At 49.9% G+C, this 24,920-nt stretch overlaps 5 protein-coding genes across 5 annotated transcripts; 2 read left to right on the top strand and 3 right to left on the bottom strand.

The window, feature by feature from the left end:
• Window positions 1-4,207: 4,207 nt before the first annotated feature.
• Window positions 4,208-9,196, bottom strand: LOC131215595 (uncharacterized). Its single transcript, XM_058209990.1, has 5 exons — window positions 9,063-9,196; window positions 8,787-8,983; window positions 8,280-8,720; window positions 6,244-8,211; window positions 4,208-6,129 (listed from the first exon to the last, which is right to left on the bottom strand). Exons 1-5 carry the CDS (start codon window positions 9,083-9,085, stop codon window positions 4,391-4,393), a joined length of 4,368 nt encoding a protein of 1,455 aa, XP_058065973.1. The 5' UTR covers window positions 9,086-9,196; the 3' UTR covers window positions 4,208-4,390.
• A 2,266-nt stretch (window positions 9,197-11,462) lies between these two features.
• LOC131211960 (sterol O-acyltransferase 1) lies at window positions 11,463-13,983 on the bottom strand. The gene is made up of 5 exons (XM_058205660.1): window positions 13,766-13,983; window positions 13,402-13,469; window positions 12,994-13,331; window positions 12,776-12,921; window positions 11,463-12,702 (listed from the first exon to the last, which is right to left on the bottom strand). Exons 1-5 carry the CDS (start codon window positions 13,860-13,862, stop codon window positions 11,615-11,617), a joined length of 1,737 nt encoding a protein of 578 aa, XP_058061643.1. The 5' UTR covers window positions 13,863-13,983; the 3' UTR covers window positions 11,463-11,614.
• A 1,061-nt stretch (window positions 13,984-15,044) lies between these two features.
• Window positions 15,045-18,709, top strand: LOC131205641 (facilitated trehalose transporter Tret1-2 homolog). Its single transcript, XM_058197828.1, has 5 exons — window positions 15,045-15,342; window positions 15,845-16,109; window positions 16,848-16,983; window positions 17,061-17,269; window positions 17,333-18,709. The coding sequence occupies exons 1-5, from the start codon at window positions 15,326-15,328 to the stop codon at window positions 18,422-18,424; spliced, it is 1,719 nt and encodes a 572-aa protein (XP_058053811.1). The 5' UTR covers window positions 15,045-15,325; the 3' UTR covers window positions 18,425-18,709.
• Window positions 18,710-18,828: 119 nt separating this feature from the next.
• On the bottom strand, window positions 18,829-21,141 carry LOC131215563 (uncharacterized). The gene is given in 5 exon segments (XM_058209958.1): window positions 18,829-18,855; window positions 18,925-19,125; window positions 19,192-19,458; window positions 19,532-20,988; window positions 21,048-21,141. Coding segments are annotated over 5 exon segments (2,046 nt in total).
• A 512-nt stretch (window positions 21,142-21,653) lies between these two features.
• On the top strand, window positions 21,654-24,287 carry LOC131205640 (FACT complex subunit Ssrp1). Its single transcript, XM_058197827.1, has 3 exons — window positions 21,654-21,788; window positions 21,864-23,903; window positions 24,032-24,287. Exons 1-3 carry the CDS (start codon window positions 21,735-21,737, stop codon window positions 24,107-24,109), a joined length of 2,172 nt encoding a protein of 723 aa, XP_058053810.1. The 5' UTR covers window positions 21,654-21,734; the 3' UTR covers window positions 24,110-24,287.
• The last annotated feature ends 633 nt before the right edge of the window (window positions 24,288-24,920 follow it).

Genomic DNA, 24,920 nt, shown 5'->3' with positions numbered 1-24,920 from the left:
TCCTAAACATCCTGATTGTGGCCAGCGCCATCGAACGAATCGCTCCGCTGCACCGCTAGCGATTGGAGTGCAGCCCTCAAAGGATTTCTGTTTTTTTTGTGGTGGGACCCCTGTTTCTGAACTGATAGCGCACGAGGTTGCTCTCGGTGACTCCATCTAATGGGGACCTCGTCGATAGCGCTGGTGGTGTTGATGGGAAAGATTTGAAAACAAAGCTCCAGCAGCGGGTTGGAATCGGCGATAACCTTTCGCCTACTCCGATCGAGGTTATCGTCGGGTGGCAAGCAAGTGCGACGTGTGCGCTGCTCCTTATCTCTGAGAGGTGCCCTCGAATCTGGAGGTCCATCATTCTGGAGCTCGTGAGGCACATTTTCTTGGAATGGTTCGTTGTTTCAAAAAGGAATATAACTGGTAACAGTTTCGAGCAGATTAATTCCTTACCATCATTTAAACGCATAAAACACGAAACAACACACAAAATGATAGGCCTTCTGTTTCTGCAGCCTTCGAACGGCTTCGACTCCAACTGCCAACTGTTTGCCCCCGCCGCTTGCTATGATTTCGCGAGTAATTAAACGTCATCTTGTCTACCGGTTTGTCGACTTGTCGTTCGTCCCCATTGACCCCGTTGGCTTTCTCCTTCTCTTTCTCTCTCGCTCTCTCTCTAGCTCTGTCTTCGGATATCGAAATGCCGGGACAGATAACGCGATGACAAGGTGTTGGCAAAGCAGGAAAGAAATAAAAATCCCAAACGGAACCATCGCAATCAATTCGATGGTTGGTGCCGATTGCGAAATATTCGCGATAGACGGCTGTCACTTCCGGTTCCTTGGGCCCATTTCTTCCACTTCTTAACCGTTAACCGTTCCGCGCTTAACCGGGTGTCTGCTTCTGCTGGGTCCTGGCGGGAGGGTTCGCAGAAACAGAGAGAGAGCTGTCACCGTGGAGGGAACCCCGAAAGCGGATCCAGCTAGCGACAGGTCTTTCGAATCGCGACTTCACGGCAACAACAGAACAACGACTGGTGACCCCATCGAGAGACTTGTGTTCGGAGCGGATGTGACGGAATAGGGTTACGGTTGGGTGTGGAAGAAAGAAATTTCAATCGAGAAACGTTAAATATTGGGAACAACAATAAAAACGAGCGGAAATCGAACGGCATCGTCTTGTTGCAAAGGACAGCTCTTTGACTTCGATCCGTTTCCGGCAGGACGGACCGGGAACCGTGGTTCGAACGGTGAATCCTTTTCAAACAGACGTCTGCAAATAAATATACAACAAACGATTTGTTTTTTCTTGAGCATGGCAGAAGCGAATAAATAACGTAGAGGCGTGAGCTTTCCAATCGCATTGGGTTTACCATAATTCACCCGATTCGTCCCGACACTTGGGATGGGATACGGGGCCAATAACTCACGTTCTAATGCAACTCCAACTGCACACACGATCACGGTGTGAAATAGGCAAAAAATCGGTTGCATCCATCCTTTAGCACCTTGTCCCTTAGGGCAAGGTTTCTAAGGACAAAACCAACCGGTTTTGGTTTCGTTTGCCAAAATGGAAAACATTTCTGTGCCCCCGTGTCGTGAATGTGACGGTGGCTAGAATCAGACGGCCGGGTGCATTGGTGCACAGGAACTCGGAAGGAAGTGGAAGGAAATGGCAGTTAAACTCCCTCTCGGCTCGGTGTGCTGTGTCAAACAATGTCAGCGGAAAGTCATGGAATGCACCGCGACGCTTCGCGGACGCAGATCCCCGACGGGCTGGCTGGCTCGTTGGTTGGTGACGAAAGTTATTCCATTTCCGTTACAATAAATACACCTTCCAACTGCGACTCAACCCGCAGCTCCTTGGGGTCCCAGACCAGACCCGCGAGCAAGAAGTTCTGGCGATTTGGCGAAACCTAGGCCCGTGTCCTGCGACTTCCATAAATCTTCGCCCTCGGGGTCCCGTCCCGGGAGACGGGAATATTTTCGGCAGAATCGCCGCCCCTGGTGGGCTGCGGGCAAAGGATTTACTTTTCCGCCTTTCTGCTGTCGACATTTTTGGAAGTTTTTCGTACAACCGGCAACCGCTTATCGCATTACTTTGCCTCGGTTGGGTTGGTTCGGTGCCCGTTGGGCCGGTCGCTTCCGGGCCTGGCTGGCGACTTTGTGACTGGGTCAACCTCGTCCAACCCAGCTCGGTCGGGCTTCGTGCGTCGGGCACTGTCGCGATTGCAGAAAACTGCATAAAGCAGTTCCGTGCGACACGGAACCGTACGGGCAGGCAGGCCGTCCAATGGGCAATGCGCCACCACGGCGATGGTCAACGGTCAAACGGAAAGCAGGCCGTGGCCGTGCGCCGGTGAAGGCTAATGAAGGTTTCGTTTGCGTTCGGGATGCAAATTGCGTCGCCGGCGCTCCGTTGCGGTCCGCAGGAGGCCCCGCGGTCTCCGCAATTTTTTATTCCGATTTCTTGGACGACGTTCTTTGTTTGAACTTTTCTACTACTAATATTGAAACTTGTTTGGGTATTGTTCCTGATAAAACCTTCAATTCAGAGTTGAAATTGTACAATAGCCGAGTTTTTATGTGCGGCCGATAGAGGAACAAAAAAGGACAAGAGTCCACGAACGGAATTAGACGGCCTTTGGGGTTGGGCCTCGGGAGCCACGAAGAATCGAGTTCCCCCGGTCGAAAACGAGAAGTAATTCCGGAAGGATATAAACTGTGCGCCATATTGTTGTTGTTTGTTGGAAAACAAGGAGCCGAACCCGTAGACGGACCCGTGCAAAAGAGAGGCGATCACCGGAACATGTTCTGTTTTCGCACCTACGTACGCCATTCTGCTTCCTCTTTCTCCGGTAGACTGCACTGCATGGTGCTGATGACGATTTCCAAAAATATTAGCCCATTACGGTCAGCATGATGACTCAATCGTCAGCGTTCGACTGGATCTGAGTTTTGGACCTTAGAAGAAGCCACCCAAAAGCCTCTTCCCCTCTAAGTGGCAGTGTCATCCCGGGTGGCACTCCAAAACTAATTACGTGAAGTAACTGCCACACACTCAAACTGTCCACTGTCATGCGTGGCCATGCGAGTTTTCAGCGCCCGCGCAGCAAACCGGCGGAATAATTTACAGGCCCCGACGGGCACGGGCGGGAATCAATTATTCGTGAACGGTGTGTGAGCTTGCTGGTCCCAGGTCCGGCCCCCCGGGACATGGGCGCGCACACGCCGCCGCGAAACGAGCCGGGACGCACAGGACGCTGCCGACTGCAGGACGAAGCTCCACGTATGGAACGTATGCTAATTCGTCCCGAAAGTTAATTACATTAATTGACGCTCTCGAAATTATAAACTACCCAACTCGGCCATCGGCCAGCCTCGGACGTCCAGCGGCCCTACCGGTGTGTGTTCTAGCGCAGCACCCAGCTAGCGGGCCAAAGCACGCGTGTGGTTCCGCGTCGCGTGTCTAGCGGCGATACGGAGCGCCACACGGCGGCAACCCGGGCGCGTAGTCCCCCTGGAGGAGGTGGCTCCCCTGCTTAAGGCTCACTTTACGAGCCGACCCGGCCGGATTTATGCATATGCGGTTGACGATAACTAATTGAATCGTTGGACAATATCGGAGCCGAAGGCCCAGCTCGGCGCAGGCAGGCCCTGACCGCAGTGGCGACCGGGATGGCGGTTCGGTTCGCTAGACGGCGTGATATTTCAACCTTCTTGCCGCATCTCGCAGCGGTCCGCGAACGCCCGCCGCGGCACTGCAGTTGGACGTTTATCAAACTTCATCCTGTCGACGCGACACAAACGGCGGCCCGGTTGTTTTTGGGCCGGAAACGGGCCACGAGCTCACACGGGCTCGTCTGGACCTGCGGGGATGGAACTGATCGAGCGGAACCGAACCCGGTGACCAATCGACCGGAGAGCGAGTGTCCCCCGGCTCACCGGTGTCCTTGCGAAAAGTGGCGAATTGCACCGAGTGTCTGTGCCGTTCAACAATGGCCAGCGGTTTTGGGTAGACAATTGCTGTGCTGCCTTTTTTGTGACCTCCATCAGCGGTCGGTAGGGGGGGAACAGATGTTTGACGTTGTCAGTTGCAGTGCCTTTTTTGTCGTTCTGCGAGTTGCGAGTGGCGGACACCTTGTTTTAGCAGTGCTCCTGGTGTTGAGAGAGAGAAAGAGAGAGAGAGAACGTTTTTAAATAATGTACAATTGCACCAATTCCTGAACCGTTTTATTGAACCATATTTACACAGTTTATTACTATAACATGTACATTCTGAGGTCTTGTACAGCGACACACCAACGACGGTGCCAGATTGCACGTAATAATTTACCTTCCAATGGAGAAACATGTTACAGTCTACATTTGTTTCCTTGTTACACTCGCCAATCGTTGCGCGTTCACCAAAGGCTCATGATGGACGCAACCTGCGCTCCATTGCGACCAGCAACGGTCGTCGTGCGTCCCGTTTTCTCGTCAATCTCCGGACAGATCGTGCTCAGGTTAAAGTCCGTAATCGTTCCTCCCGTCGCCGACGAATGCGAACCGCTGGTCTGAAGCTGCCCATGGCCACCGTACAGTGACACTTGGGACGAGGAAGGATTAACGCCGTACCCAACGGTTGGCGGCGGTGGAGCATTAAAGCATGGCGGCGCGATCTCTAAATGGGGCGCGTGGCTGACCGTGGCATAAGAGGATGTCGGGCCTGGCGGGTGTAGACCACTGCCATCGTCACCCGGTAGAAGCAGTGCGCTGCTCGAGAGTTGCATTGGCAGTTTGGCAGGTTTTGGAGTGTCGAACCCGATCGGTGCTGGCGTTGACGGGTACTGGCCATAGTTGTACGAGGTACCGCTCTGGATAGATGACTTGTGAGCTACATTGCTGCTCTCGATCGTACCGTAGTGCTGATGTTGCACCCGTTGATGCTGTTGGTGGTGGTCGTGCTGATGGTGCTGTTGCAGTTCTGGCTGCTGTTGCTGAGGATAATGGTAGTTTGGGTAAGACAGGGATTGTCCTTGCGATCCATTTACCACCGGACCACCGGCATCCACGTTGGATGTAACGCTGCTTGGGGCCGTGCTGAACGCGTAGTCAGCCACCGGCAGAATGCCGACCGCTTTTTGGCTTTTCTTCAACGAGTTTCGACAATGGGGCTGTTCACCGTGTGCCACTGGGTAGTGCTTCTCGGACGTGGGTCCATGCACGGGGTTCGTTTTCTCCGCAAAACCGGGCAGATAGTAAGGTGTAAATTCGGCTCCGGTAGAGGTTGGTGGCAGGTGATGGTAAGTACTCGTCCCTCCGGATCCCTCACTGTGGCCCGTGTGATGGTAGTAGCTTTGCGTGGTTCCAGTCGCTGTCTTTCCGTAGTACAACCCGGACCCAGTGGACGTTCCACCGCTCCTTCTGGCAGTGCTCGGTAAACCACCGTAGTTGCTGCTACTTTCCGCAAATTGATTGGAAAAGTTGTAACTTTTACCATAATCAGGGCCCGTAGCTCCGTACGTGTCGAAATTGAACGTCAAACTTGAGTTCGTGCCGGTGGCCATTTCCCCACTGGCACCGTAGTCGAACAGCTTCTCCCTGCGCCCGTTAGATTCTGCCGGACCCGTTGTGCTGGGAACCGTACACGTCGTGTTGCCAATCAAAGCCTCGGCGGAGTAGCTGTTGGGCTTCTGTTGGCAAGCGGCTGAAGACGGGATGCCCACCGGCACGCCACCACCGCTGCTGACGGTGGGGTGGTGGTGGTGGTGGTACGTTGTTTTGGTCGGCTGATCCACAAGCTGACTCACCGACAGGAAGCTAGTGCCACCGGTGGCTGCCGTTTCCTGGTGCGTTGTGGTGTGTCTTTTCTTCCCGGAAGTCGTTTTGCCACCACCGACCGCCCTTGAGGAGACGCCAGCAGAAGCATTCGGTTCCAATTCTCCGGTCAAAGGCGGAACCGCAACGGACGGGAAGTAAGGGGTGGAAGAATCGTTTAAAACGCCGTTAGTCAACTTGTTGGCTGACGACCAAGAACCGGTCGCACCGAGACCGTTCTCCTCGCCCGGTGGATGGGCAAAGAAAATGTCCGACTTGCGCTGATGATGGTGATGGTGGGGCTCAAAGTTTGCCGTGTAGCCTCCTGCTGCCGAAGGGAAATCTATCGCCGAAGAGAAGATCTGAGGCGTAAAGTCGTACGAAAGTTGTTGGTGATGCTGTTGCTGCTCTGGCTGTTGTTGATGATGCTGCTGCTGCTGCTGCTGATATGGCAGACCCGTTTGCTGCTGAAAACTTTGAGTGACAACCGGTTGGTCACCAGTTTTGTAATCATGGGCCCCAGCGGCCATCCAGGAGACGTCGTACTTCGATTGCGTTGGTTGTTGTTGCTGCTGTTGAATGCCGTGCTGCTGGTGCGTTGCCATCGCTTCTGTTACGCGTGACTGGCCACTGGCATCTTTTCCGGGTCTGCTTGAGACTGAAAATGACCGATGTTTTGTAAGCCCCACCGAGGCGCAATCTTTGCCTTGCGCTGTCTGCTGCTTCGTTGAGAGCTTCGGTGGCGATTCAAAAATTGATATCGTACTGGCCACCGGAGCCGTCAACGATTGCGCGTACGAAGGTTGCGTTTTGGTCGATGACGTTAAGCAGAAGGTGAAACTGGTCGCCGGTTTCTCGGTTGTGGTGCCCGGCAGTGGGTCAAGCGGAACTTTGAAGCTTCCGTTACTTCCGTAACTTCCAGATTTGTTGTTCACCGTTGTGTGGTAGTATCCGTACGTATCGTACGACGGGGTGGTCATTGTCGACGACAGCATGGAACTGTTCGTGTACTGCGATTGGACCGTGCGAGGTTGGCTGGCCGTGGTTGTGGTTAGTGAGAAGGTAAATTCGATGGCCAGTGGAGAAGGTGATTTTCGAGTGGTGTCTGCGCTTACTACGCCCTTTTTGTCGCCCGGCAATGTTGTCCCAACGGATGGTGGGTAGAAATGGTGCTGGTTTGAGGTCGAGCAACGTTGGTGCGTCGTCAGTGGTGCTGTTGTAGTGCTCGAAGTTAGGGTAAAAGTGAACGCGCCAGTAGCGTTGCTGTTCTGGTCCATGTCACTTTGTCCCATTTTCAGACCCACAGTCCGGTTTGGGTCCACCGTTCGGTGCTCCAGCATGGTGTCGATGGATTGATACATGTTCGAGTAGTTCGTCGTGAAGCTGCTCTGATCTTTAGTCGTTTGCGAACTGCTGGTCGTTGTCATGGTAGCCGTCGAGCTAGGCAACGGTTCAACTGTTCCAGTGGGAGCAGCATCGACTTGGGTATAGTTGAACAAGGAGGAAAAATTGTCCAACATCAAGGTTCCGGTACCAGTGTCTGGTATCCCGCTTGCCGTGTCCTTTTGTGTTCCTCCATGCTCCTTGGTCAAGCCTTCGTTGCATGCTTCTTCGTCCACTTCATCGGTTTGTTCCGTGTGATTCCCGGCCGCTTTGCCTCCACCGGCTACGAGCGGGAAGTTCATCAGATAAGCAGCCGTCGGAGACAGTGACCCAGCATCGTGCGAACCATGAGCGTCCGGATTACTCGGCACTTGTAGAGTTGCGAAAATGTCTTCCGACAGATCCGCATGGTTAAGGGTAGTGAGATCTAGCTCAGCTTCTTGTGGATCCACATTCGAATGGTGCGAATCTTTCGGCGGAATTTCCGATACTTCTTCCGTGGCAGGTTCAGGCACCGATAATGCAGGCTGTTCCGGAGCGCTCGATTGCTCTGTCACGATGGGCTTGCTACACGGGTGCACATCCGCCAAACCACTATTAGATTGACTTTTCTCCGCTTCTTCGAATGATTGGTCAGGAATATTGCCCTTCGAAACCGGTTCCTCGGTGAGCGTCTTTCTCAGTTTTTTGCACTTTTCCGTGAACTTTTTGCGCTTTCTTTTGAGAACCTTACAAGCAGTACGCGTCGTCTCGTTGAGTGCTCTTCTGAGCGGTGGAATCGGAACCTTCCCATTCACGATCCGCCCCGGGATCAGATCGATCGATTTGATGGTAAACTTGCCGATCTTGGCCCTTCCCTTGCCACCACCTACGCCGTGGGAACGTTTCTTTAAGTTAAGCTTCGCCCGCACATCCTCATTACCGACGATGAGTAGTGAAGAGGGAGGCGCAACGATCGGCATCTGCACCAGGTTGCCGTTGTTCGATATCAGCACACTGGTTGTCATGATCGGTGTGGGCAGAAGCGCTGGCGTTACCGATACTGGAAGGAATGCAAAATTAGACCGCCTGGCGATGTGAAAGAAACAACTAAGCTAGTCTCGCTGTTACCTCCATTTCCGGTGCTTAAGGTCATCCCGTTTAGGTGGCGGAGCGCAGAAGAATTCACCCCTGTGTGGCTGGTGCTCTGAATCGAAAAGGAAGTGCATGCCACACTAGTACCGCCACTGGAAGGAACCGTGGAACTTTGAATGTTGCTTAAAGCTAAACTCGGCGATACGACACCACTGGTTAACGGAACAACTGCCCCCGGTTTTTTTATCACAGACTGTTTCCTAGGACTACCACTTCCGCTGCGACGTTGCTGTGGCTTCGATGCAGCTCGTTTCTTCTCTGGCGTGCCATTTTCTTTCTCCTCTATGTGTTCCACCGTGTGCTCTATCGTATACTTGCAAGGCGGAATGGTCACATTTGCCTTCTTTAGCAACCCTATTAGTTCCTCGTTTCTTGTCAGCAGCTTTTTTAAGCGATCTTCCTGTTCGCGTACGTGATCTGCAGGATAAAACCCACGCTTTAAACCCTTCAATCGTTGTGCTAACTGTCGGATACCTAACTTACCCTTCAGTGGATCATTACACTCCTGGGTGAGGTCCTTAATCTTTTTTTGAAGTTTACTAATGAGCTCGATCGCCCGCTGCAGGATTTCGATTTTGCTAAGCGTTGATGCCGGTTCATCGTCGGGCAGTAGCCGCTGTAAGTCCTCGAAGGTTTTGTTCAATCGTTCACGACGCTCCTTTTCCCAAATTCGATTTTGTCTGATAGCGCATCGAGCGCCAACGAAAGGACACAAGTTTGAGCGGTTCTGCATCAGCAGTTACTTGCGGTGCTACTTACGGTGAGGGTTTCTTTTTAGTCATCCTTGTCCTTGGCTAGCGGAGACAACAATGCAACACGCTTCTTCGCGCACATCAACTGACCCTGCTTCGCATATTTCACTCGACAATCACAAGCATTTGCCTCAAATTGAGTCTGGGAACTGTTTATTTTGCTGTGTTTTGGTGGGTTTTGAAGTCTTGTTGTGACAACTCGTTTGTTTACATTCTCTAACAGCCGCCTAACGCCAGCGGCTGCTACGGCAGGGTTGTGTGACACCCTCGTGGATAGGGCAATTCAACGGGCGGCCACAAAGCACAACGGCTTTTTGAAAATATATATGAACGTTTCTATAACTAATTCGACAACTGTGGTATTTACGTTATTCTAGAACCGAAACACAAAATTGAATCTCCTTCCGAAGCTGCAACTACTTTCCGCTTCCGCTCTTTCAATTCGCAGTTTCATCGTCAATGCGATAGAAGCGTTTCGTACCATGATCATAGTCGATTCTGCATGAGGGCATCAATCTCTGTAACCATTCAAGAGCAGTAACCGACACCGAGATGTCGTCGTCCGCGAAGATCAATCTCTTCAGCAAGGGGAATTTTTCCGGAATAAGATAAAGATCATCTTCCGGTATCTTCAATCGTTGAAGCAGTAGCGTTTGACGTTCAATGAAATGGAAAGAATTTATTCGATTAAACATCTAAATAATAATCATTCGTTGTTCTCCCTGATACTTACTACATTTTCGAACATTGTTAAGCAGCGAACGTTGTTGCGATGAATGGAACGAATTTTTAATTTGCCCGCTATTGTAAGTTCCTGCAAGTGAATCAATTCATTGAATCTTACAGAGTCGTCTGCTACTGACAGGAACTGGTAAAGGAAATCAAAAAGATCGAATCAACGCATTTGCAGCAGCGAGGGTCTACAATCCACATTTCACTTTACCTCATCAGAACTGATGATTAGTTCTAAGCGTCGAAGATAAGCAAATTTCTCGCAGATAAACTGTAATTCATCGCCAGATATGTCATCCATGATTCGCAGACAGCTCAACCGTGGCACAACTTCGAAAAGGTTATCGAGCAGAATTTGAGGATGAGGCGCTTCCAATGCAACAGATTCGAGCGACTTCATAGGTCCACGAAGAATTTTTCTTTCCACTTTTCCTTCCAATGAAAGGTGCTGTAAAAATAACATTCTAAGTAAAATATTCGTTTTTACATATTATTTGCTTACCTTGAGCTTAGATAATTGCACCAGCGACTCCAAATTTCCGTCGTCCGCAATATCTAGAGTAAGGCATAGATGTGCTAGCTCAGCACAGTGATGACTAATGATTTGAACACATTTTACCGAAAACAAATTCCCGAAATAGAGTCTTCGAATGGAGGGATGTCTTCCAAAAAAATCCTTACTTTTCCTGAAATCCATATCTACCTTTATGCTAAATTCAAATATTTTGATGGCCAAATCCTCTAGACGTGGGAACGTTAGCTCGAGAAAGGGGTGCAAATATGATCTATCCAAACGATACACATGAACGAGCTTCAACTGTCCACTGAAGTATTTCCAAGCGTCCAGTTCAAACTCTGTTGAGCACTCCATTTTAAGACACTGTAAATTTGGGATATTCGTACGGAAGAAACTAAATCGTTGTCGTCGATTCCAGCTCTTTAGCTCCGGAAAAACACGGAAAGGTGCAATTTGTTTGCGGTATTTTCGGAAAAAGCAATTAATCCTCAAATCTTGTAGTGCAGGAAATTCCAGCAGAACCAATACTAAATGCTTCCAAGTTTCCACAAACTCGAAGAACAACATTCGGACGGAAAGCTTTAGAAAGTGCAGTAACCGTACTAAGCTTTCAACCTCATAATGGTGCGTAACAAAAACGTTGCGATACTTTCTTTTTGTGTTGAACAAACATTCACAATCGGAATTATCAATGACCAAGTACACACGATCCATCCTGCGACCAGAGAAGGTTAGTTCCGACCAACGCCGGCACACGAGGGACGCTTGTTTCAGTTCCTGAACATTGAGCTCATCAAAAATGCTGCATAACATCTAGCAAAAACAAACACTTGTTAGTTAGCTACATTTACTTTTCATTGTAAATCACTTACTTCATCGGGCAGATCGTTCACATTCATTTTTTTCACGATGTTAACTGCGTAAAATTGTTTACAACTGAATCAACCGAAGGCAAGGAATGTATTAAAAACCGCGCACATTCATTCTGACATGTCAAAAAGACAGGATTACTTGACCGTATTCCAGGGTTGTACTCTTAAATAAAGATACTATCTTAGAAGACCTCGTGTTATAATTAAACCAAAACGAATAGTTTAATAAAAATATACTAATAATTTAATAGCTCACAATCAACATCATACCTGTTTAAGAGTTTGTTTTCATTTATTTTGTTTTATTGAAAATAACTTTCATTATTATTTTAACGATATTGTCTACTTGGGGTCACTGTAAACGAATGGGTATCCCCGCTTGGAACGTGTCTAAATTACCCTACACTAATCAGTCTTCCGGTTCGTCGTATATCATCCTTAATCCATGCTCCACGGTGCTGTTATGGTCCAGTTTTGGTTATGCGAAATACCATTACAACTCCACGATACGGGCACAAGATAGTCAACCACCGAATTGCCAATATCCGGGCAGTTGCGGCGGGCGTAGTACTCCATGTTGTATAAGCTCAGATGCAGCCCATTTCCGATGGACAACATCAGCCACAGCAGAACGTTACCGACATCCTTGCCCATCCCGCGCGTCACAAACATCAACAGCAAACCCATAAACTCGAACTGCACAAACATGACGGGGTAGAAGAACCGGAAGCTGAACGCCAGGATCACTTCGTGAAACACCGCGGACAGGGTGAACACGGCCACGGTCGCCAACGGTCGGCAGGTGCGGAACACGTTCTCCACACAATCCTTATACACGTAGGTGTAGAGCCAGTCGTGAACCACCACATTCCACGATCGGATGTATCCGGCGAACGTGGACTCATTCCACCAGTCACGGTAGAACATCCGGTCCGCGAAGCGCAGCAACTCGGCACTTCCGTTCATCCACGCGTGCAACAAGCAGTAGAAGGCGCACAGGAACGACAGCGACCCGGGCATGATGCTACCGAACAGAGACAACACAAAACTACCGGAACTGATCTTGGCGTGGCCAAACTTTTCAAACAGTGGCGCAAGGAAGCGCTCCAGTATGAAGCTGATGTAGAAGATGACACCGACCACCTCCAGCGCATGGCGGGCGACGATCCGCCAACGGATTTGTTTCGTACGCGGATACTCGTCCCGGTAGACGAGTGTCGGCGCAAACAGGAAGTAAGCGTACTTCCCGAAGGACGGTAACCCGGTGCGAAACGTGTCGGGATTGGTGGGTTTCGACTCTGAGTGTTTTTTCGCTGCCCCCGCGGCTAGGGCACGCGCTGCATTGCTGCGTATGAAGGCGTGGGCCTTCATCAGGAACCGTGTCATTTCCATGAGGTAGGCAGTGGAAGATGCAGGCGGTAGATCATGCCACAGCAAACCCTTGATGGACAGCACAACAAATGCACACTGGTACGAAACGAACAGAGCGAGGGCGACGATGTCCCACAGCTTTCGAACACTGGAAGCTACAATTAGAGGGTTTAGATTAGGTTTCACTATTGCCGCTGCCACTCCCAATAAGGATCGGTTGGATCTTACCTTGGGCGAACCTTTCACGGCCGCCAGCCCACAGCCGGAAGCAGGGGTACAGGAGAAAGGTGGACATTTGCATACAGGACCACAGCATGAGGGCGATGTGGAACTTTCCAAACCCAGCCACTATCGGTCGGAAGCCAAGATTGATGCTACAGTGCATAAGAGAGGACAGATAGAGGTACGTCCGTGCCGTGTGTCTACCCTTCCTAGCCCGCACCTACCTTCCCGTGTCAACGAAATCGTGCACGACCGTATTGAGGAACAGGATGATCAGGATGACGACGAAAATGTGATAAATCGTTTTGATGTGCTTCACTTCGAACAGGTCCGTCAGCAGAGAGTTCCGGGCAATGAACTCCTTCTCCGGCAGCTTGCCATCCGATCGCGCACCTTTCCGTCCGCCGTGGTGACCGCGCTTCACTCCTTCGACGGGCTTTTCGTTGAACAGTTGCTTGAGCTCGTAATTTTTCAGATTGAACTGCTTCACCTCCGCAAACAGATCATCCACCGCAATGTCCATCTTCTGCTCGATGTCCTTGCCTAGCTTGGTGACGATTTTCTGGAAGACAAACGAATCGTATGTGTCCGTGTTCGCTTGCTATTTCGGTGATCGTCCTTGCGATGCTTACATCCATTTTCTCCTTCATTTTCTCGATGGCCATATCTTTGACTATTTCCTCGCGATACTCTCGTTGGGCTGAAAAGTGCAAGGTGTTTTAATAGCCGTTCAGTGGCTTAAACTTATCGTTCTTAGTTAACATTTTGCTAAAACATTTAAACATTTAGCTAACTTTGCACATAAGTCGCAGACAGTCTCTATCAGGAAGGGTTCTTCAGGTTAAAGGCCACCGTTGTTATATAATGTGTGTATGTGTTGCCGAAGGTGGTTCCGTGAAGCCAACAAAGTTCAACACAATGTCCTCGCTATTCTACCACAGGCTTCCAACTCCACACTGTTACGCATCAACCAAATTAATCTAGAAAGTTTCTTACCGCGATCACCGATAGCGTTTTGTACGATCGGTTTCGTGACTCCATCGCTGCTGCTCGATCCAGAACTTTCACTTCCACTTCCCGTATCGCTGCTCATTGTGCACGAGAAAAGTCACAACAGGTCCAGAGTACGGGGAAGAAAAAACGCCACAGATAACACCAAACAACCGTTCTCGACCCGATGACGACCAATCGACGACTAAACTCCGGCGCAGGCTCTATGCTGGTATGTGGGCTGCGGGCCGTAATCGTCTTATTATATATCGCTTCACTGTTTTTTTTACCGAGCGGACACAAATCAGGACTGATTACATGGTCGATCGGCGGATGGGGAACGAAGGGAGAAGGGTCGGTCAAGAGATTAGAACCACGAGCCGAGTGCAGCCGTACCCAGAGCCACGGTTGACGCCATCAACGACCACGAGGAACGTGTGTACTCGGCTTCGCCCGCGCATTCGCCTACGAATGTGCGGTCATCAAAAGTAAAGGGGCCGAGTATCAGTGCACGGAGCACTTGGGGAATGCCCCCGAAATGGAATGCACCCAAAAGGATGCTCATCCATCATCCTAGGAGTCCACACGGAAGCGACTCCGCTACTTGCCGCAATCTGTCCAGTAGTGACACACCGATCACGGTGACGAGCTGGACTTTGACTTGCGAGCTTAGCACATAAGGGCGATTATTAACCACGTGTAACCTTGAGGCTGAGTGTGTGCTCCACAGACCCCCGATTCCTTATTTACGGACGGAGTAGTTAAGGATGCTGAACGGGATGCAAATTTCGCTGCATTCAAAGGATTTCCAAGTATAATTTACACTTATTATTTAGTTTTGAAAACACAGTACTTAATAGATCATTTGCATTACTTTCTGCTAGTTATTGTATAGATTTTGAAATTTCCTGAGGGGCCTGAGTCACTTTTGTAAAAAGAATATAACAACCGCAACGTTGCCGCCGTTTTGTGTCTATCTTATCGCGTATCGATCGCTGGGTTTGTCTAACAAATTAACGCGACCGGTAGATTGCGAAGTTTCCGACACGAAAATCAGCTGTTCACGAGTTGCGGCCAGAGAACCGGAGAGCGCAGGTGAGACGGAACCTGGAACAGATCTTGCAGAGCGTATTTCTCGTCGACTCTCTGGCAAAAATCGGATTGCGAGAGGGGACGCAAACCGTGCTCACTCGCAGTCCCGAGCAGCTGAAGTAGCTTTCGCGGTTGGCCAGTCGTGTCGCTCCTCTCCATCGTTCCGAACGCTTGCGGAACGCGTCGAAGAGTCGTGCGTGAACCGCATCATGAAAGCGTCAGTCTTTCGCAAAGTCATTCATTGTTGCTAGTCCGTGTCACGCCCCTGTAAAACCGGATCTCACCGTGTGCGAAAGTTGATCGTGCAGATTATCTGGTGATTGTCAGTGCGTAGCACGCCGGATCATGCCGGATGTAGCTGCTGGTCGCTTAGCAACCAGTCACCTGCGCTAGACGTAATAACAACCAAACAGTGAACTTTGATGCCGCGGCTCGTTTGAAGTGTTTGTGTGCTAGAAAGAGGATTGTGAAAAAATGAAGCTACCCGAAAGGTAATAAAAGGACGCTGCGTGGACGGACTTACCGACGTGTTTTACGATAATAACGTGCAAATAGCGTTTCGATGACGTCAATACTAGATGGGGGTGTGTGATCCGAGACATCTGCCCGAGCCCAAAATACTGGTAGGGGACAGGAGGGAGGATAATTTTCCGGTTGAGTTGCGTGATTGCGATGACAGGATCAAACACCAACAGGAAAACAGGGTTTAATTCGTTCCAGACAGTGCATTCCAATTAATTCGAGCTAAATGGGACTTAATAACCAGAATTAGTATGTTTGGCTCTTCTCTCGTCACTCTCTTGCACCATCGCGAAATTACTACTCACCTAAAACTGTCGACTTCACGATGACGCAGGGGATCTGGTCAAGGCCTCGTCGGTATATCTTATCGATGCACTCGAATGCTAGGCAATACAAAATTGGGGCCAAAAGTGTGCAACAAGTGTGTGCCAGCCAACAAGTGACTCTATTTCTCTATTATTTTCTTTTCAGCAACTGTACACCCCCCGATGACGATCGATGGTTAGCACCCGACACGGCCGCCACACCGTTCGCGGATCGTCTTTACAGACCAAACGACGATACGTCGGATACGAGTCCACCGAAGCCATGCGAAAAGTTAGAAGACAAATGCGCCAACGAGCAAGACGGAAAACTGTTCAACGAAAAACCTCTTTCTAATGATGCTGCCGCTGCTGCTGCGAGTCTCCTTACGGAAGTTGTTTCCGCGTCAACTACGAGAGGTGTATTCCACCAGGTCTGTCGTGCTGCAACACCCCATTATTATCCACTGTTTGTACATGGGAGCTGTAAAAATAGGCTTAAATAGGTTTTAGTGGCCATTAGGTGGTCTTGCGGCAACTGAAAGTTGCTTGCCCCTCAGGCGGTGTGATAACATAATTGCTCATCTTTACAGCAACCTGCCTGTGCAAACTTAAACAAGAATGATGCCAACGGTACCAGATACAGCTTATTTGTCTGGTAAACACACATTAACAGTTAGTCTGTGATAGCATTCCGTGCTGGGAATGGGAATAGCTTTGTGGGAAAAGGCCACTGTTTCCTATGACCTCTAATGCATCAACGTATGTTGGGCCATTAGTCGCATCGGCTGCTCGTTACATATTACTTATCATGCTCATCACCATCAAGCGCGTGTGGACGCACACGTGAATGACAAACACCACAAACGCTAAGAGGTCTGTGTACGGAATCGCGTTTGCAACGTGCTTCACGATGACGCCAATTAACTACACCAAAGACTGATCATCAGTGCCATTTACGAAACGATCTTGGCTTGATTGTGGCAATCGATGGGCGACGCACGCGTCTTGATTGTCGCTGATTGTCGCTATCAGATGGCGAAGATTGGGATCTAGAATTGACACCCGAAAACCGGATCTGGCCTGTAACAAATGGGCTTGTGACTCGTGTATGCCCCTTTTGCTTTAATGCCTGAACTATCTGAAATTTGGTTCATTTTCTATCACAACAGCTACTACTTACATCCGCAGTGCTGCTGCTGGTGACGGCGTGCGGTATGCCGATAGGGTACTCGGCAATCTTACTACCTCAACTGTACGATGCGAACGAATCTCTGGCCATCGACATTGAGATGGGCTCGTGGATCGGTAGGTTTACTGACAATCAAAATGAGGAGCAAGAAGGAATATGCCTATTAATAGGCTCCTTTTTTATATGCTTTTAGCAAGCGTCCACAGCTTGGCAACTCCTATTGGATCATTCGCTTCCGGTCCCATCATGGATCAGTGGGGACGTCGACCAGCAATCCTGTTGGCCATTGTGCCGCTCTTCGCTGGATGGGTTCTGTTGGCTACAGCTTCCTCCCATTTGCTGCTGCTACTTGGTCGAGTAGTGGCCGGAATCTCGGTCGGATTGATCGCCGCACCGGTACAGGTAATCAAAAGCTTAGCGTTCTAACTTCTTGATTCGTTCAACACTTTCCATTTTCCGTTTCAGGTACTGTTGGCGGAAATAGCTGAGCCTCGGCTTCGGGGACTCCTCATAGGAGCTCCATTTGTTTCGTATTCGTTGGGAATTTTGCTCGTATACGCGCTGGGAAGTCAGCTACACTGGCGAGCAGTGGCTTGGGCTGCCACCGTGCTGCCTCTGCTGTCATTTTTCGCACTATACTTCGCACCAGAGTCTCCAACGTGGCTGGCACGCAACAACCAACCGGAGCGTGCTGCGAAAGCCCTTAACTGGCTGCGCGGATCTCCTGTGGTGGCGAAAACGGAACTACAGAAGCTAACGGATCGATTCGAACAGGAACAACAACAAGAGCAAGGGGGCGGAGGGCAACGGTTCTGGCGTTCGCTGATGGAGATATCGATGATCAAACCGCTCGTCATCATAAACGGTTTCCACGTGCTACAAATCCTGTCCGGCACGTACTTGGTGGTATTCTATGCCGTCGACATCATTTCCGATCTGGGCGGTAGTGACATCAACACCATACAGGCCGCCGTTCTCACGGCGATCGTACGACTTGCCTTCACCGTCCTCTACTGCTTCCTTCTGCTTCTGATGCCGCGCCGAACGATGGTGCTCCTGAGTGGACTCGGATCGAGCATTAGTTGCGTTGCGATTGCGATCTTTATGTATACCCGAAGTGGAGACGCTAACAGCTCCGCTCCGCCGTATGAGACGTACATAGCCGCAGCACTGATCCTTCTGTACATCGGCTCCAACACGGGTTTTCTGACCATGCCGGGCATTATGATCGGTGAACTGTTGCCGGCGAAGATCCGTGGTCAAATCGCGGGGTACCTGTTTACGGTGTTCAATCTCGTACTATTCGGCGTCGCGAAAGGCTTCCCGCATGCTAAGGCAGAACTCGGGACGCAAGGGCTGTTCGTGATGTTTGGCGTGGCGTCATTCGGTGCCACGCTGTTGACGTACTTGCTACTGCCAGAAACGAAGGGTCGTACACTACACGACATCGAGGACTACTTTGGCCAGCGGAACTGGTTGTGGATGAACCGCAAACGTACGGGAAAGGAAGATACTCGCGAAGAGGGCCAACCACTAAACACGATAGTTCCCGTATAACTCCCAGAATAATTTGAGCGTCACACAAAGCACTTAAGAATGTCCACTTTTCAGGGCAAAGTGAAGGAAACAGACAAAATATTTGTGATATTTTACTCTGCTTGTAGATGTATCTTAAAGGTTAGGTTATAAGTTAAATATTCCTACAAAAACGTTACCCTCTCTTGCTGTTGAACGGAAGTACGGGCCTAGCACTTTGCACCGTTCTGTGGTCAACGTCTCGTGGTATGTTGTACGCACGCCAATGATAAATATATGAACCGAGTTTTAAACCGGTTTCATACCTAAATACGTACTAATTTTCTCCAAAAATATATTGTACATTTTTACCATTTTAAAGTATTTCGAATACAGTATCTACTAGAAAAGTTTGGAAAGACCTTTTCACACTAGGAGAGGTGCGCTCAAGATACCGTCAACAATTTCCGTTTCTGTCACATAAACAGATAAAGTCAGCAAAACCGAAGCAGAAAATAATTCCCACAGCTGGCTGGCCGCACGTCGGTGCGATGTTGATGCGTTTACCAGGGTCGCAAAATTGGTACCATCATCGGTTCACAGTTTGGGAAATATGCGCTAAAAGTTTGCCGGAACCGGACGGCGCCAGAGTGATAAGCGGCCATACTAGCCCACCAAAGGCGACCATCTTCAATGTCCACCTTTTTGAACCTTCGATAAAATCGGTGCGTCATGGTTTTAGTCTACAGCGGAAAGCGAATTCAAAGCAATCGCAATCGTATAAAACATCATCGTTGGTCTGAACATACCATCGTTTCCAGTTTCGCCTTGTAGTCCCAATTGACTTTAGCCGACAGATCGGTATCCATTCGCGTTGGCCACCGAACAGCAGTCGCCCGTGGTATGAGATAGTTCCAAAAGTACTGACTCTCTAGTCGAGCTGTCTCGCGCTCTTTCGGACTAATACGGAGACCGTAACGATCTCGTATCCATGCCACCAGAATGGGTAGTTTGTGAGCCTCCGGAAACGTGGCCAGAATGTATTTCGGGTTTTCGGCAAGCTCATGTAAAGCGCGCTACAAATTTAAAGGATACAGAAGAATGTGTAATATTGGTGAAACTCTCGGTTGTTCGGAAGAGACAAATCACCTTCAGCAGTTCTTTCAAAGACTTAAGATTTTTGATGTCAACGGTCGATATATCTAGGGGATCCTTGGTGTCCGTATCGGAATCCATGGTAGGTTTCTTGTTTTCTGCCATTTTTGCATTAAAAAGCTTCCTTTCCTCGTCCCACGATCGCTCCATAAACCTTTCGATCATCTCCCTAATGTTTGTCGAACTGTCATCAGCATCCTGTCCTCTGAATGCACGTTTTATGGCCCCTTTAATTGGGCATAAGCCATCTGTTTCGCCCATAATTTTGCGATAGTCAAACTCGTACGGGACCGACTTGTCCGTGAATCGAAAGTAACGGGGCTTGCCATCCATTGGCAACGGTAGTGGTCGAGCATCGGTTTCCGGCGTGCACAGACACTGGTGTCCGTTCAACAGTTTTTGCTGCATCTCGAATCTTTGTCGACATTCAGGGCACTTGGTCGCTGGTTCCAGAATGGCCAACGTTACTGCTTCGTCGACGATGCGCTTCAACAAATCATCCACTTCTTGTGGACCAACCGCTCGCTGCTGTTCTTGGGTCCACTGGGCACGCACGGTTTCAACGGCTTCCATAAGAGCCACCCGGGCTGGAGAATCGCTCAGAAAGATCGTATTCAGGCCAACACCTCCGTCGTCCGTCAGATCATGATGCTTTGGACACAACAGCTGGGAACAATCTACGCGATTGATCATCCCCTGAATCTGTGCGTCCAGAAGCTTATGGACGATTTCCTTCGCACTACCAACGCTACTGGTCGACTGCGAATCGGATTCGGTTCCGGTACACAGTTTACTGGAAGTTATGTCGCCCTTGAAGAGATTTCGTTTCGAGCCTCTATATTGCGCAAACCAACGCGAGGCTTCGTTGCGAATTATGTGCTTCGGATCGAGGTAGCGTGAATAGCGCCCCAAAAACTCGTCGCGGTGGGGTTGCACTTGCACCGGAATGGTGTGTCCCGTTTTCTTCACCGCATGACGTTGGATGAGTGATGGCGCGTTTCGTTGAAAACCACACTCCTTTCGCGTTTGCTTGACCAGACCCTCAAATGGTGGCCGGTGGGGTAAAATTTTATCCAACCCTCTCAGTGTAGTCATCATGTCGAGATGGGCTATGGCTGAGAGGAGCAACCTTTCGTTGATCGAATAATCCTTCGGTAGAGCTGCGCCTGGACTGGTGGGCTGACGCATGTAGTGTAGTTCGAGTAGTGTCCACAGGAACGAGATATCATTTCGATTGCACAATATCAGGGCAGTTCGAATCACATTGTTCGGTGCAAGGGGATATACACCAAGGGCCCGAACCTTTCCCCTGGTACGGTGAATCGTCCGTTCGTCGGTATCGTCGGCAATTGCATCCAAAAGCCGATCGCACGTCTCACATTGCTCGTCGGTGAGCTCTTGGAACCACAGTGGACAACTTCGTTCACGAAGAATTTTCAAAATATTTTCCTCTAGAAACACATTCTCGGTACAGCATTAGAATACCTCTGTTTAGCAGTTTACACGTTACCTTTATCGTTCAGCACCAAATGCAGCCCTTCCATATAGTTGTAGTAAGCCCGGACAGCGGCCTTGTACTTCCGATCGAACTCATTTTCAGACATTTCAGAAGGTTTCCGTTGTAATTTCTGAAGTAAAAGTATTTATAATTAACATCAATACGCCCTTGAAGACGTCTGCATCGCGAAGCTTACATGAACGTGGACCGATTTCTTGTGATTACGGTGAGCTTGATTTTGAGCCATTCTATCGTATGTAAACCAATTTAAGCTGTAATTTAGCAGCAAGGCCTGCTATGAATCAGAACGGTTCACAAACCATCTTACTCGAATTTAAGCAAATCCTCAACTGACCCGGAACTTGCATTTGTATAGAACCGGACGTTTTGAAAATGGATTTGGATTAGTTAACAATTTAACAATCGAATAATCTTAATGTGCTCAAATTTATTTCTCTCCTACAAACGATGTGCGTGAAGCAAGCCCATCAACTGTCCGTTCGTCAGATGTCTAACAACGAAACGTCAAATTTGCGGCGCCAAACATAACCTCCCTGTTTCTCCTGCCGCACTTGCGACGCATTTTCTTGTGGTTGTCTCACGCGTGTGTTGTGAAATTATTGTGCAAAGCGTGTCCACCCACCGTTTGCGGCAACTTCTCGGGTACGACGAGCACTTTGCTCGAGAGCGGCACGAACAATGGCTGACTTTCTCGAGTTTTCTTCAATCAGCTCGGAAGTCCGTGGCGCTATGGTAAGTTCGTGGCCGGCCTCAGTTTTTCCACCATGGGAAAGATACTTATCGTTTGTTTTTGTCACCCTCCTCCAGTGCCCGGGCAAGCTGAAAATGACCGACACGGCCATAGTGTTTAAAAGCGACAAAACGGGCAAGGTGGAACAGATCAACGCGGGCGACATCGAGTTGCTCAACTATCAGCGCTTCGTCGGGAGCTACGGTTTGCGAGTGTTCCTGAAGAATGGTTCGCTACATCGATTTCTTGGCTTCAGCGGGGACGAGGCAAAGATTGCAGACTTTGTGAAGAAAAACTACAAACTGGATATGCTCGAGAAGGAACTGTCGATGCGCGGCTGGAACTGGGGTACGGTCCAGTTCAAAGGGGCGGTGCTGAGTTTCGATGTGGAAAACAAGACCAGCTTCGAGATCCCACTGAACAACGTATCGCAGTGTAACGTGGGAAAGAATGAGGTGACGGTCGAGTTCCACCGGAATGATGATGCTCCGGTCAGCCTGATGGAGATGCGTTTTCACATTCCCACGACCGAGTCGGCGGACATCGATCCGGTCGAAGCGTTCCAGGAGAACGTTATGAAGCAGGCGTCGGTGATCTCAGTGTCGGGCGATGCGATTGCGATATTCCGCGAGATTCACTGTCTCACGCCCCGCGGCCGCTACGATATCAAGGTGTTCCAGACGTTCTTTCAGCTGCATGGCAAAACGTACGACTTCAAGATACCGACCTCGTCCGTGCTGCGGCTGTTTCTGCTACCGCACAAGGATAATAGGCAGATGTTTTTCGTCATCTCGCTTGATCCACCGATCAAGCAGGGCCAAACGCGATACCACTTCCTGGTGACGCTGTTCCAGATGGATGAGGAAACCAACATCGAACTACCGTTTAGCGAGGAGGAGCTTAAGGAGAAGTACGAGGACAAGCTGACGAAGGAACTATCGGGCCCGGTGTACGAGATACTGGGAAAGATCATGAAGGTGATCATCAACCGCAAATTAACCGGACCAGGATCATTCGTCGGCCATGCCGGCACACCGGCGATCGGTTGCTCATTCAAGGCGGCCGCCGGCTATCTGTACCCGCTCGAGCGCGGCTTTATCTATGTCCACAAACCACCGGTACACATCCGGTTCGAGGAGATCGCTTCGGTCAACTTTGCTCGCAGTGGTGGCTCTACGCGGAGCTTCGATTTCGAGATCGAACTTAAAACCGGAACCGTTCACACATTCAACAGTATTGAGAAGGAAGAGTACTCGAAGCTGTTCGACTTTATCTCGTCCAAAAAGCTGCACGTGAAGCATACGGGCGGAAAGGCGAGCTATAAGGACGACTTTGCCGACTCGGACAACGATGGGGAGCCGGATGCGTATTTGGCGCGGGTGAAGGCGGAAGCAAAGGAACGGGACGAAGATGATGACGATGACGGTAGCGACTCGGAAGAGTCGACCGATGAAGACTTCAACCCGAACCAGCAGGAATCGGACGTGGCGGAAGAGTTCGACAGCAACGTGGAGTCCTCGTCATCGTCGGACGAGGATGGCAGCGGTGGAGGAGGCAGCGCTGACAGTGGGGGCGAGAAGAAGCGCAAGGATAAGAAGGGAAAGACGCAAGACAAGCCACCGGCCAAGAAGAGCAAGGAGAAGCGGGAACCGAAAGAGAGGAAAAAACCGAAATCTAAATCGAAAGACTCGAACGCACCGAAGCGTCCGGTTTCGGCGTTTATGCTGTGGATGAATGCAACCCGTGACCAGATCCGGAAAGACAATCCTGGCCTATCGATCACCGAGATCGCCAAGAAGGGTGGCGAGCTGTGGAAAGACCTGAAGGACAAGAAGGAGTGGGAAGCGAAGGCGGCCAAGGCGAAGGAAAATTACACGGAGGCGATGGCCGCCTACAAAGCTTCCGGCGGGGGTAGCGGTGGTACGGATAATGGGAAGGGTGAGAAGCGCAAGAAGAGTGCAGCTCCGCGCAAGGGCGATACGACCTCCCCAAAGACGGGTAGTGGCTTCAAAAGTAAGGAGTACATCGAAGATACGTCGTCAAGCAGTACAGATGAGGATGCGAAGAAGGATGCAAAAAAGGCGAAGAAACCAGCAAATGATAAGAAGAGCACAGGGGTAAGTCTTTGATGAATTGCGGGCTTACGATACGGGAATTACGGCACTCTCGATGACGCATTTTGTCGTTAAGAGGCACAATCCTTACATTGATTCTGTTCTTCTTTTGGCAATGTTCTTTGATATAGAAATCTAAAAAATCTGAGTCTGAGATGTCCGAATCGGAAGAGGAGGAAGATGACGACGGGAGTGAAGGCAGTGATTAAAGCTGCTGTAGCTGGTCTATTCGCTGCGCGCAGTGCCAGATTCCAGGTCGTGAAGCGTCCTCTTACATCAATTCGGTACCACCCAAGCGATTCGAGTGGATAGCTCTTCATTTTATGTTAATTTTCATCAATAAAACACAATGTACAATGTTAAGCTAAATATAAACGTTAAACGTACACTGACTATCTTCAGCAGGGTGAAAAACGTTTCTTTAGCTATTGATCTTCGTGCCTACCGTTTAAACTATGATTTTGTCATTGTCTCCAGGTTCCTGGTGAAATTTTAGCGCGTAATCTACTTGATGACACGGGTGGAGCGCTAGGCAAGCGAAACATACGGTGAAATGTACCGACGCGCTTTCTGCCCGCGTTTGTAACGGTTACTTTCACCGTAAGGGCGAAAAGGACGCGCAAAGGACGACGATGCTCTGATGTTTCCCGCCATGCATCACATAATGCACCCTGCCAGCCAGCAATATGTACAGGCAAACCAACGAGCAGGCACAAACCGTACTGTGCAGCATAAAGCGAACAGACCCCTGGTAGAAAGGAAAACAGTTTCCCAGCATAGGACACACCGAGGACATAGAATTGGGTTGGTTCGGGTTTTGGTGCAGGGTAAAAGGCAAAGCAACTCGAAACCGGGCACCGAGGGATCAGAGATTGCATGCGGACCGGGTTCTAGATTTCCCATTACGGTCGCGCTGCGAACCTATTAGAGGAAGAAAAAATAGCCGACAAAATTCCACTCGCAGCGGGTCCCTTTTTCAGGAACGTTACGCTTGAAGCGGTCGCGTCGTCGCTTCTAAAC

Source organism: Anopheles bellator, chromosome 1 (assembly GCF_943735745.2).
Source record: "Anopheles bellator chromosome 1, idAnoBellAS_SP24_06.2, whole genome shotgun sequence".
Taxonomy (NCBI): Eukaryota; Metazoa; Arthropoda; class Insecta; order Diptera; family Culicidae; genus Anopheles; species Anopheles bellator.
The sequence above is the reverse complement of the archived record's forward strand: the minus strand, read 5'-3'. Positions and strand labels throughout refer to the sequence as shown.

Bases quoted from the DNA above. Each gene is read 5' to 3' on its own strand.
- LOC131215595 (XM_058209990.1), bottom strand. From the start codon at position 9,085: ATGACTAAAAAGAAACCCTCACC. The intron at 8,721-8,786 runs GTAAGTTAGGTA...TTTATCCTGCAG, and splicing joins GTGTAATGATCCACTGAAGG to ATCACGTACGCGAACAGGAA. The intron at 6,130-6,243 runs GTCTGCCATATC...CTTCGGCGATAG, and splicing joins AAGTTTTCAGCAGCAAACGG to ATTTCCCTTCGGCAGCAGGA.
- LOC131211960 (XM_058205660.1), bottom strand. From the start codon at position 13,862: ATGAGCAGCGATACGGGAAGTGGAAGTGAAAGTTCTGGATCGAGCAGC. The intron at 12,922-12,993 runs GTAGGTGCGGGC...TATGCACTGTAG, and splicing joins GATTTCGTTGACACGGGAAG to CATCAATCTTGGCTTCCGAC. The intron at 12,703-12,775 runs GTAAGATCCAAC...CTCTAATTGTAG, and splicing joins CCGTGAAAGGTTCGCCCAAG to CTTCCAGTGTTCGAAAGCTG.
- LOC131205641 (XM_058197828.1), top strand. The intron at 16,110-16,847 runs GTCTGTCGTGCT...CTATCACAACAG, and splicing joins CGAGAGGTGTATTCCACCAG to CTACTACTTACATCCGCAGT. The intron at 17,270-17,332 runs GTAATCAAAAGC...TTTCCGTTTCAG, and splicing joins TGATCGCCGCACCGGTACAG to GTACTGTTGGCGGAAATAGC.
- LOC131205640 (XM_058197827.1), top strand. From the start codon at position 21,735: ATGGCTGACTTTCTCGAGTTTTCTTCAATCAGCTCGGAAGTCCGTGGC. The intron at 21,789-21,863 runs GTAAGTTCGTGG...ACCCTCCTCCAG, and splicing joins CGGAAGTCCGTGGCGCTATG to TGCCCGGGCAAGCTGAAAAT. The intron at 23,904-24,031 runs GTAAGTCTTTGA...TCTTTGATATAG, and splicing joins ATGATAAGAAGAGCACAGGG to AAATCTAAAAAATCTGAGTC.